This window comes from Chelonia mydas, chromosome 2, assembly GCF_015237465.2.
Source record: "Chelonia mydas isolate rCheMyd1 chromosome 2, rCheMyd1.pri.v2, whole genome shotgun sequence".
Taxonomy (NCBI): Eukaryota; Metazoa; Chordata; order Testudines; family Cheloniidae; genus Chelonia; species Chelonia mydas.
In genome coordinates this window covers 258,966,826-258,978,955 of record NC_057850.1, presented here as the reverse complement: position 1 = coordinate 258,978,955, position 12,130 = coordinate 258,966,826, and the positions used below count along the sequence as shown (strand labels likewise).

The 12,130-nt window shown below is 50.8% G+C and overlaps 1 protein-coding gene across 10 annotated transcripts in view; it reads right to left on the bottom strand.

Moving 5' to 3' along the window:
• The window catches only part of DHX30 (DExH-box helicase 30), a 42,228-nt gene that overhangs the window by 6,586 nt on the left and 23,512 nt on the right, over positions 1 to 12,130 (bottom strand). For all 10 annotated transcript variants that reach the window (XM_037891354.2, XM_037891355.2, XM_043541775.1 and 7 more), the window contains 7 exons: positions 11,006 to 11,155; positions 9,792 to 9,944; positions 7,557 to 8,378; positions 5,304 to 5,382; positions 4,034 to 4,138; positions 2,179 to 2,354; positions 265 to 471 (listed from right to left, as the gene is read on the bottom strand). In XM_037891354.2, coding sequence (XP_037747282.1) covers positions 265 to 471; positions 2,179 to 2,354; positions 4,034 to 4,138; positions 5,304 to 5,382; positions 7,557 to 8,378; positions 9,792 to 9,944; positions 11,006 to 11,155 — 1,692 coding nt within the window. The remainder of the gene's footprint in view (positions 1 to 264; positions 472 to 2,178; positions 2,355 to 4,033; positions 4,139 to 5,303; positions 5,383 to 7,556; positions 8,379 to 9,791; positions 9,945 to 11,005; positions 11,156 to 12,130) is intronic.

The window sequence follows — 12,130 nt, the reverse complement described above, 5'->3', positions numbered from 1 at the left end:
TGCTCAGGCAAACAGGATCTTTAATGAGTATCCATGGACAAGACCATAGGGCCCCTAAGCATGGCGTCGGCACACGGGTTCAGTACCAACTCTCGGAGAACACCCGACCTACTTATCAGCTGCAGCACCCTGGATTTCCCCTGTTTACTGCCTGCAGACCTGAGCGCAAAACCACTGACTGGAAGGGGCACAGAGCAGGCAGAGTCACGCTGGCAGAGGGAGTTCCGCCAGCACTGTGGTCTCCTAGCCATGTGCTACACCTACCGTCTTCTCTGGCATGTGGATCTTGGCCTGCACCACCAGGTTCTCCAGGGGAGTGCGCAGGATTTCAGGGACCTGGAAAGTGGGCATTTTGTCCAGGCGGCTGCGAGGGAAGAGGTGATAGGCAAAGCCCGACTGGCAGCGGCCAGCACGCCCTCGCCTCTGCACGACGTTTGACTTTGACACCCACACCGTTTCCAGGCAGGAGACCTGGGGGAAGAGGAGCGTTAGAGGCAAGTGCTCCTGCTGCGATTTAGTCTGTTTCACCAAGCTCCCCCTCTAGCCCAGAGACCTGAGGAACCCCTGCCCCAAGAGCTTTCCGCGTCACCTAGCTCAGACCTAGCTGGCAAGCTGCTTCTCTAGTGTGCAGAGTCCCACTGCGGGAGCTGGGAAGCTCTCCCCATTCTCCTCAGTCCTGGGCCAGTTAGTGACACACACCCACACACCCCCTGCTTTTGGGGCGAAGTGCTTTGCAAGCAACCTGCTATAGGGACTAGACACAGTAACTGTACCCACCGCCGAGATGCAACTGCCTCTAGGGTTGAACACCTAATCAGGAGCAGCAATGAAGAATGTTGCAGCAATCAACAGGGGAAGCTAGGTATATAAAGTGTAGAGACTTACACAGGGATTTGGAGGAGGGGAGAGCTGGATAAAACAATCCTTAATTGATCGCAGCGTGGGCAAGGACCTTGCTTGTACATTTCATACAAACCCTGGCATCTCAGACACACACCATCCCCCAGCATTATGGCGGGGCATTGGAAAGAACCCTGGGACCTTTACCTTCCACTAAGGCAAACTCCAGAGTTGGGCTGAAGGGACCTTGATTTCACATCTCTGCCAAATGGCAGCCATAAACACACAAGCTCTCCCACCAGTTTAAAACGGGTCTCAGTGGAACCTGTGTTCCCGTTGTACTGCCCTGCTCCAATGACAGCAGCCAACAAGCCGGATCTGCACGTGAGCCAGCTGTGCAAAGCTTAGCACCTGCCTTCCTTCTTCACAGCCTTCTCTCTCATATCCCTGGCAGAGCAGAAGGGAAACGCCAAGCTTGGCGCCATCTGCCGGACAAAGTCTGCACACTCCCCCCACCCCCCCAATATTCAACAGCATCCTTTAGCTCAGTGATTCTCAAGTGCGGCCACCACGACTTGTGGACCAGGCTGTCAATCGTATATTTTAACTGTTATAACTGAGGCCACCGTGAATTTGCTGTGGCCACACATGCAGCCACAGCAAAAATTCATTTGAGAACCAGCACACTGATTCAGCCTTGCTGAATGCAGCTGACTCCAGGGAGAGGGGCTCCCGGGGACCTGGGCATAGTGCTATGCTGATTAAGAACCTGCTTTAAATCCTATTCAGTCTCTCTTGATGTCTGGGCAATTGGGAGCCAAGTGTGCGGCAGAAGCATGCCTGCTTCATGCCACTATTCTACAGCGCTCGCTCCAGCTGGTGGAGCAGCAGCCAGCTTGGTTTGGCTACTAGGAAGTGACTGATGGGAGTCTGTTAGGGAGGGCTGTAAGGCAGGGAGATCTACTGAGGGTGGCACACAGACAATAGGATTTGTTCAGGGGTGAGTTTCCCGGTGCACACTGGGGTGGGCTGTGCACTGGGAGGGAGGTGGCTCAGACAGCCAACGCTCCCTGCGCAATCAATCACCATCACCTGTGCCTGAGAAGGATTTTTTTGTTTTTGACCTGCCTCTGAGATGAGGGGGGAGGAGAGGAGGGGGCATTATCCCTGCTCTGCGGAGATCACATGCAAAGTGAATCAGCAATTCAAGCCATGAGCACCAACAATTCAAGCCATGAGTTAATAGCAGGCGGGGGACATCTCAAATGCTGCTTTAAGAATCATGCATCAGCTGCAGCTTGTTCCATGAATGCATACGGGACACACAAGAGCCAGCACCTTAGTCTTGAGGTCATAGCGCTCCTCCTTGTGAGTGCCGCTGTCTACCACATGCACAATGTCATTGATGGTGATGGAGGTCTCAGCAATGTTGGTAGCCAGGACGATCTTTCTCACTCCAGGTGGGGGCCGCTGGAAAATGTTCTGCTGGTCCATCATGGGGATGTTGGAGTGCACTGGCATGAGAAAGTGCAGAGTTAGCCCGGCCCTGCTCTGCCCATCAGCACCAGTTAGGGAGGAGGTCAGGTCTACTCAGCCCTCCAGAGCGCTCTCTGTACTGCTCATGCTCTTCCTTCACGTAGGCACCTTCTCTCAGCCCCCTGTGAGAGGCTGGGGCTAGTCACTGCCATCACATGCAAAGATAGCTGTTTCTAATGTTGGCATTACTGCAAACAGCCAACCAATGGTTCTCCCAGGCTTACTCATCAGACCCCTCACTGCATCCTCCAATAATCCCAAAACCAAACTTTGGAAGAGTCAAGCACAGTAAAATGAAACAGCAGATGGCAAAATACTCCAGGTGCTACAGACAGGAAGGGTTCATTTCAAACTCTGTGACCTAAAAAATATGAGCAGCACCTGGAGATCTGAGAACTTCCTGCCAGGCAGAGGTTCTCTCGATGAGTGGTCTTGAACCTGTGGTCCACGGACCACTGGGGCTCCGTAGACTATGTCCAAGGGATCCGTTGTCGTTACCATAGAACAATGGCTTTTGACCTGTGGTCTGCGGACCCCAGGGGGTCTGCGGACCCCAGGGGGTCTGCAGACTATGTCTAAGATTTCCAAAAGGGTCGGTACCTCCACTTGAAATTTTTAGAGGTCGGCAAAAAAAAAAAAAAGAAGTTAAAAACCACTGCCCTCGATTGAACAGAGCACACACATGGACTTTCCCGAGGACTCTGGGCTGTAGGAGATGTATTTACTCCCACACACAGGTGAAGAAATTCCATTATGCATGGTTCTTGCATTTCCACTTTTTAAAGAGGACACCACTTTTCCCGCCCTACTCTTCCTCCTGGGCCTGCTTAGGGGATGGGGTCTGTCTCAGCGAAGACATAATGCCACCTGACCAGCAGGGGCTGCAGCCAAAGGCCTGTAACTCCAACCCACACATTTCCTCTTATGGCTCAGGGACCCGGGGAAATTCCTGACAGCAGATGGGCTTGCATGCTGCGGGCCCCAAAGAACAACAGGTAAGTGGAGCAATTGGCCCGGATATAAGCAAGCATGTTTCAGAAGAGAGCATCTCCTGCTCACACATCTCAGCATGCCGCAGCCTGGTTATGGAGCTCGGCCATTCGGCATGTGGTAGGAAGGCACCAGATATGAAGCACTATTTTGCAGAAATGTTTTAAAATATCCCATTGGGATAAGAACTAAGTTACATGCGCAGTGTGAAGCTGCACCTAGAATTAGGAATCACACACGCCCAGCCCTCACTCTGCCCAATTCCCTGGCCCCAGCAGAGCTCTGTGCTGGCTCCAGCTTACAGCAGATGATTCAAGGGCCCTGGAATTCATAGGTGGAGATTCCCCTTGCTACACTATTTAGGAGCTCAGCACATAGCTACAGCGAACATGGTATTCGGTGGGCTCCATGATGGCAGACAGGGAGTGAGTTTGTCCCCCTCACCTCCCCACAGGCCTCAGCAGCAGCCAGGTCAGCATGGCCCGGGCAATCTGCCCCAAATGCAGAGTTACATGACAGGGTTACCAGTGTGTCTGACGCGTCCAAATTGATTCTGCATCAGACAGCAACAGCTGGAAGTGTTACTTAGAATACCATGTTTCAGCCCCACCCCATCTCTCCTCTCCCCCAAGCACTAGAGAGCAGAGGCCTGGCAATGCCATCTCACCTGGTAAGACAAGGTACCGGCTGTTCTGAGAGCCGAGTGTTTCCAGCAGGCGCTGCTGCACTCCTTTGATCTCCTGCCAGCCAGGAAGGAAGCAGAGGACCCCACCTGCAAAGGATCAAGAGCAAAACAGGCAACACAGAGATGCATGGGGCTCTTTTCCAAGCTGCAGACAGACACCATGACTCTTACTGGGATTCCCCAGGACTCCTTGGAGTATGGGAGACCTGGCACAGAGGTATTTCCCTGTCTAGACCCAAAAACATGAACAGGAGACTCACAGGTTACCACGTCTGTATCAGGACTGATCATCACTGAAACCTGTCAGACACATGCCCATACAGTTCACAGACAAACAGCAACATGTAAGCCACCCCTCCAGCTTGGGGACCCCGGGGAGTCCTGGGGTGGCTTCATTTCTGTGGTACAGTGCGTCTACATCTCTGAAGCCCTATAATCCATGTTGAAAAATGCCATGCAAGTCAAATATTATTTGCCAACACAGTAACCACCACTCTACCCAGTGTCCAGACACCACGCTGCACGCTCCAGGAGACTCAAGAAAGTAAGGTCACTAATCTCCCGTACAGGATGCAAAGTTGCACAGTGCATTTGTATAGCGGGTTACTTTATCCCCAAGAGACAGACATGCCAACTGATTTTAGCTATTGGTGCGACTTCAAGAGACTTGGGGATGTCACCCCATTTTTATTACATGGCAACGCTTTACACACAAATCCACTTGCTTGGCTCACTCCTGTTACGGTATGCAGACTCAGAGGTTACCAGTGCCTGCATCCTTTGCTGACAAACTCTTCAGATCTTCTTGCAGCCTCAGTGAATCCCAGACATGGGGTCTCTCTGTAGCTCACAGCAGCCCCAGGCACATGGCAGCCGCACACTAATGGCAACAGGGTTTACCCTGGGCTGCCTGAGGGTAGAAGGGTTCAGAGAGCAGATCCAGTACAAAGGGGTTGATGACACATTCACACGGGTGCTTTCAGGCACCACTGACCTCAATTCTGTGGCTGTTCCGCTGCCAGGGCCCAGAAGACAGTGCTCTCAGCCAGCAAGGCCCTGGCAATACAAGGATCAAGGGCTGGTCTTGCCAAGTACCTTCAGTGCCCACAGAGAAAGACAGGATGCCCAGCCCCTTGCAGGAGCCAGCCCTATTTTATGAGTCTGATCTGCTTTGGCAAAGGGACCAGGCTCTACCTGCTCTTTCCCCATCTTCCAAAACCCCAGGCAAGAGAGAAAGTAATGCAGCACCTACCTGGCTCTCCATGGGCATCGATCTGGAGCACAAGGTCAGTGATCAGCTCAAGGTCGAGGACACATTCATCATCTGATTGCTAAGAAACACAGGAGGATATGTAAATACTGAGGTAGCAGCAGTGACCCAATGGGCAGGGAGAGGGGTACTACACACCCTGCAGCATCCCCCTAAGATAGCAAACACCTTTAATAAGAGCCGTGGGCTAGTGGTCTGATCACAGCACTACGAGCCATGAACTCCAGGAGCTTTAAGTTAGGCTCAGACTCATTCTGGTCACCACCTCTGCTGTACAGTGAGGATACCACCTCCCTTCCCCCATCTGTGAGGGTTTGCAAGGATTTGTAAATATCAGCATTACGGATTATATTGTCACCATCAGCTCATTTAAATCATGGCTTTTGGTGGGGGCAGGCGGGTGCTACGGGAGAATGGGACATCAGTGAATCAACTGGGCAGCAGGAGGCCGAGGCTTTTCTTTGCATCTCTTTGCAAGTGAGAAAGAGAGCGCCCCCAAGGAGTGGGGCAGGCAACTGGATGATAAAGGTCTTTTAAGAGGATAACAGAACCAGAAAGAGTAATGCACTGAGAGAGACAGAGAGAGAGAGTGAGTGTGAGTGGTGGAAGATGGCCGGGCACTGGACCCTGCTGTGATTGGATACACCCCAGAAGCCATCAAATATTACGAAGAATCTATACGTAGGGAAGCGTTCCAGGTGGACAGAGTTCATAAAAATAGGCCCCAGCTGCAGCATGTGCAAGGACAGAACTAGGAAAAGGAGAATTCAGGCACGTAGGTAATCTACAGTTGTTTAACTGGAGCTGTTAGCTAACTAGTTTGCAGTCTGGACACTCCACAGACATGTGTGTTTATTACTAGAGGCCAGAGTAAACCATAACCGGGTGTGCCCTGCTTCAAACTTCTCTGGAGTGTCCAGACTTACAGGTATACATACATACATACAAAAAAAAAAAAAAAAAAAAAAAGGAGGACTTGTGGCACCTTAGAGACTAACCAATTTATTTGAGCACAAGGTTTCGTGAGCTACAGCTCACTTCATCGGATGCATTCAGTGGAAGATACAGTGGGGAGATTTATATACACAGAGAACATGAAACAATGGGTGTTACCATACACACTGTAAGGAGAGTGATCAGCTAAGGTGAGCTATTACCAGCAGGAGAGGAAAAAAAAACAACCTTTTGTAGTGATAATCAAGGTGGGCCATTTCCAGCAGTTGACAACATGTGAGGAACAGTAGGGGGGGAAAAATAAACTTGGGGAAATAGTTTTACTTTGTGTAATGACCCATCCATTCCCAGTCTTTATTCAAGCCTAATGTAATGGTGTCCAGTTTGCAAATTAATTCCAATTCAGCAGTCTCTCATTGGAGTCTGGTTTTGAAGTTTTTTTTGTTATAATATTGCAACTTTTAGGTCTGTAATTGAGTGACCAGAGAGATCGAAATGTTCTCCAACTGGTTTTTGAATGTTATAATTCTTGACGTCTGATTTGTGTCCATTTATTCTTTTACGTAGAGACTGTCCAGTTTGGCCAATGTACATGGCAGAGGGGCATTGCTGGCACATGATGGCATATATCACATTGGTAGATGTGCAGGTGAATGAGCCTCTGATAGTGTGGCTGATGTGATTAGGTCCTATGATGGTGTCCCCTGAATAGACATGTGGGCACAGTTGGCAACGGGCTTTGTTGCAAGGATAGGTTCCTGGGTTAGTGTTTTGGCTGTGTGGTGTGTGGTTGCTGGTGAGTATTTGCTTCAGGTTAGGGGGCTGTCTGTAAGCACAGACTGGCCTGTCTCCCAAGATCTGTGAGAGTGAGGGATCATCCTTCAGGATAGGCTGTATACTTATGTTAGCTAACTCAAATTGGCTGGCGGTCAGTTTCCTCAATCTCAAAGCACTCAAGTGCAGGCAAACCCATAGGGAGCTAACATTTCATTACAAAGGAGCCACTGCCAAGTTGTTTAGAGCCAAGTCTGAAATCTGATTCAGATTTTAGATGAAGATTATAAATGGGATCTAACCAAACCTAATGGGAACCTCAGGAGGTCTGGGCTGGAATTAAAACTCTGCCAATAGCTTGCAACCCAAACCCAGCAGCACTGGACTAGTGCAGAAGAATTGCAGCAGGAAGGAACTAGCCCCAGCCCAAATCTCCTTTCATTGCTAACCATCCCGGGGGTTGGTACCATAGACAGGGAAACAAATCAGAGCGTGCTGTATACTCACCTTCACCTCGTAGTGCCGGTGTCTGTGACGGCCCAGCTTGGCCAGGATCTCTTCCAGGTAATATTCCTTCACTGGGTACATGAAACCTGGCACCTTGACTACGGGGCAGTCCCCAAAGTACTGCGAGAAGCGCTGGTTGTCCCCTGTGGCACTCATCAGGACCAGGCGCAGGTCGGGGTTGAGCTTCTGGATGCCCTTCAGCAGGATAAGCAGGAAGTCGGTGTTGACGTCCCGCTCATGGACCTCGTCCACAATCACATGGCTGACGCCCTCCAGGCTGGGGTTCCCTTGCAGCTTTCGCAGGAGGATGCCCACCGTGCAGAAGAGCAGGGCTCCTCCCCGGGCTGGTGGTTTGCTCTCCAGCCGCACCTGGTAGCCCACGTTCTTCCTCATGTTGGGACCCAGCTCCTGCGCAACCCGCTGGGCGACCGAGATGGCGCTGATCCTCCTTGGCTGGGTGATCACCACATTGCAGCGGGCACCGCGCCCCTCCAGGATGTAACGCTCCAGCAGCAGCTGAGGGATCCGGGTGGTTTTCCCACAGCCAGTGTCTCCTGCTATTACCACCACAGGATTCTGCTCAATGGCCGACAAAATAGTGTCCTTGTGAGGATCCACAGGCAGCTGATGGCTTTCTGGCCACGATGAACCCCTCCTCTTCCAAAGGGCCAGGAGGTTCTGGCTAAGGCGCACTTCCTCCCCTTCTGACATGGGAGTGTACGTCTTCCCTGTGATGGCATCACTGATAGCACCAGACTCTTTACTCAGGTTCATCATGTCGTCAGCAATCCGAGGCCTGGATTCCCTCGAGTCCACCGGGTACTGAGGGAGGAGGAGAAAATTGGCACAGACAGACACTTAACTCTGAAGCCGCACCTTAAAACACAGAACGCCAGGAGGGTATGTTGCAGGGTCAGAGGTGGGGACCATCAGGCAGGATGCTGGCTTTGGCACTGACTGCATGGCCTGGAGCAAGGCACAAGCCATGTCGCTTTGGGCAATTCAGCCCCTGAATTCTCATTTTGTAAAGACTCAGCTCAGAACATAACCGCAAACCACCCCTTCTGCTTAGCACACCACCCTAAGCTAGCCCTCTACGCTTGCCTCATTTCAAACCTCTTTTGGGACACCCAATCCTTTCAACAAAGATTTTAGAGCCCTGATAACTGACCCTCCATGCGGTGCCCAAGACAGAACGGGAAAAACCGCTGCATCATGTAGTGGTGACCCAGCCTGCCTTCCACCCCCACGCAAGCCAATGTTAGAAATAGGGTAAGTGCTCCAGGGCAGGGGCCAGGCCTTACGTGAGCAGTGTTTTAGGTGTTGTGAAATAACCCTATCCCCTAAGGAAGTCAGGCCAGCTGACTTTAGACCCCTAGAGGCCATGGGAACACAGCTGCTATTCAGTTATACACAGCAACACGACAGCTTGTGGCAAGAAATGAATCTCAGATCCCAGGGAAAGCACAGGGGGGATTTTAGGGAGCAGAACGCAGTTCCTCAGGTCAGGATTTGGCCAGAACATGCCTATTCAGGTTTAAAGGACTAGGGACGTTTTTGAGCTCACAAGTCAGGACCTCAGGACTCAGTCTTACCCAAACAATGGCACTTCCAGCAGCACAGTGCTTCCCAGAAACAGGCTGGGATACTGAACTGACGGCAGCTGTCCTGACTGCAGAGTACCATGATCTACCGGATACCGCACAACCACCCGCCCACCTCTTCACACACCAGAGACCAGCCTCTGTCCTAGTGGAAGTGGGCACAACTCCCACTGACTTCAGCCTCCCAGCCTGATTCTGGGGACTTGAGAATTGAGACTTCTTGGTGAAGTGCCCTGTGTAACCAGCACCTACTGCTCTAGGACCATTGCACCCAACATTTAATGCATTCAGTGCCATGAGAGAAAAATCCCCAAGGGCCATCTACAAATACTTGCAGCTGCTCACCGTAAACCAAGTAAATGCAGCAGAGATCACTGTATAGTTTGTTAAGCCAGCCTGTGCTAAGACAGCGGTTGCTACCCTGAGTGATCTGTGTACAAGCCAGTCCCACAGCCGAGACCCCTGGCTTGGGGATTACCAAAGCAGCTCTCCCAGTACAGAGCTGACAAAAGCTAGCTCACTGAGTTCATACGCTATCATATGATACCTGTGGCTTGGCTGGTTCAGGGACAGGGAACCTAGCTGCCACCTTTGCCCCGAGGTGGCCCTATGACATGTGAATAAGTCTTACATGGTTCAGGTAGTTCTCGATCTTACGCAGGGTGGCCTCAGGGACCTTGATGTGGCAGGGTCTCCTCTGATTCTCACCCAGCTCCCTGAGGGACGTCATGTTGTACATGGCGTGGCTCAGTGGGTTGTTGTTCTTGTCCACTAAGCCAAGGCTCTGGAAAGGAGGGAGACAAATAGGGACAGTAAAAAAGGCAAGGAATCTCCCCACATGAAACAGTGTCTAGGGAGTGGGAAGGGAACACAGCACAGATGAGAATTAAGTCAGCATTTTCAGAGCCAGGCTAGCTTTGACTGCAGGGACCATGCTCTTCATCTAGCTTAGCTCCTCCATGCCCAGCCACTGAGAGCCCCTTCCCCAAAGGAAGGTGGTGTGCAAAGAAGGGCAAGTCTCCCTAACCAGGAAAGTCCCAATCCCAACAATTCCTGCCTTCACCAGGGCAGGAGGCTGAGACCCAGGGGAATCCTCCAGGATCTTCCCTGTTGTGAAATACACACATTGGAGCCCAGGGCTGTCCCTGACACCAACACTGCCAATTGGGGAAATTCGCCAAGGAAGATTCAGATCAGAGGAATGGCATAGGCAGTAATTTCCAGTAGGACCCACTTACAAGAGCTGTTAATCCTCTTACTGGCATTTTCACAAACTTCAGTAGGTAGCCGACCCAGAATAGTCTTTTCTGCCTGCCCTCTCCCCATTGATTTTGGAGCCAGGTAATTACCCATGACAGAGAGCTAAGAGAACAGAGTGGTCAGACTGACCTGCCTGAAGGAGCAGGGAGCCAGCCTACCCTGTTTGGAGGCAGCTACGTGGCTGAAAAGACAGAACCACCACTCGCAGGTTGATCCTTACACATCACTTTGCTGATGGGCAAAAACCCCCATCAGCGCCATGGAGGTTCACAATCTGTTTCCCAACTCCTTTGCTGTACCCCTGCACAGAATCCTAAGGTATCAGCCTAGAGACAAGGACAATTATCTGACCCAAGGCTTATCATGGAGTCCACTCTAGGTGGCAGCAGGGAACCCAGACTGAGTCACAGAAACATCAGCAGCCTTCGGTCTCGGAGGCTCAGCCTCGCCCCAGAATAGGACAGTTCTAGTATGAACAGTGTTCCTTCACAGCGTTCCTTCACAGCAGGCTGGATAGTGCCTGCATGGAAGGGATGCTGTGGTAGGAGCCACATCAAGATTTGCTACTAGACACATGCTACTCACCTTCAATTTCTGGCAGGCCAGTGCTGCTGCTTTGTTCTCGGCCTCAACCTTGCGGCGGCCCTTGGCAGCGAAGGTCATCGGGCAGGGCCAGCGCAGAGTGAGCTTGCAGATCTTAGTCTTGGTGCCCACGGTACGGAACTGCATGAATTCCTGAAAGAGAGACAGGCAGCTTTTGAGGGAAGAGGAAGGCAACTGAAAGGCTGGTTTATTCAGAGGGAGCCTCTGAAAGGTTTACTAGGCGAAATTACCTAAACAGCAGGGCATTTTTACATGTAAGACTTTAACTCAGTACCTTCTGGAATAGGATCATAGAAAAGTAGGGCTCGAAGGAAGCTCAAAAGATTGTCTAGCCCGGGTCCTGCATCAGCACAGGGAGCAAGTAAACCTAAACCATCCTTGACAGGCGTTTGTCCAACCTGTTCTTAAAAACCTCCAGTGACGGGGATTCCACAACCTGCTTTGAAAGCCTATTGTAGAGCGTAACTATCCTTAGAGTGAGAAATTTTTCCTAATATCCAACCTAAACCTTCCTTACTGCAGATTAAGCCCATTACTTCTTGTCCTACCCATCAGTGGACATGGAGAACAGTTGATCACCATCCTCTTTATGTCAGCCCTTAACATGTTTGAAAACTTATCAGGTCCTCCCTCAGCCATCTTTTTTCAAGACTACACATGCCCTGTTTAACCTTTCCTCCTGGGTCAGGTTTTCTATGCCTCATCATTTTTGTTGCTCTTAACTGGACTCTCTCCAATTTGTCCATATCTTTCCCGAAGTGTGGCACCCAGAACTGGACACAGTACTAGAGCTGAGGCCTCACCAGTACCAAGTAGAGTGGGCAAATTACTTCTGTCTTACATACAACACACCTTTAATACACCCCAGAATTATATTAGCCTTTTTCACAACTACATCATATTGATGGCTCATATTCAGTTTGTGATCCACAATAATCCACAGATCCTTTTCAGCAGTACTATCACCAAGCCAGTTATTCCCCAGTTTGTGGTTGTGCATTTGATTTTTCCTTCCTAAATGAAGTACTTTGCACTCAGAGAGACAAGGTGGGTGAGGTGATATCTTTCACTGGACCGACTTCTGTCACTGGACCGACTTCTGTTGGT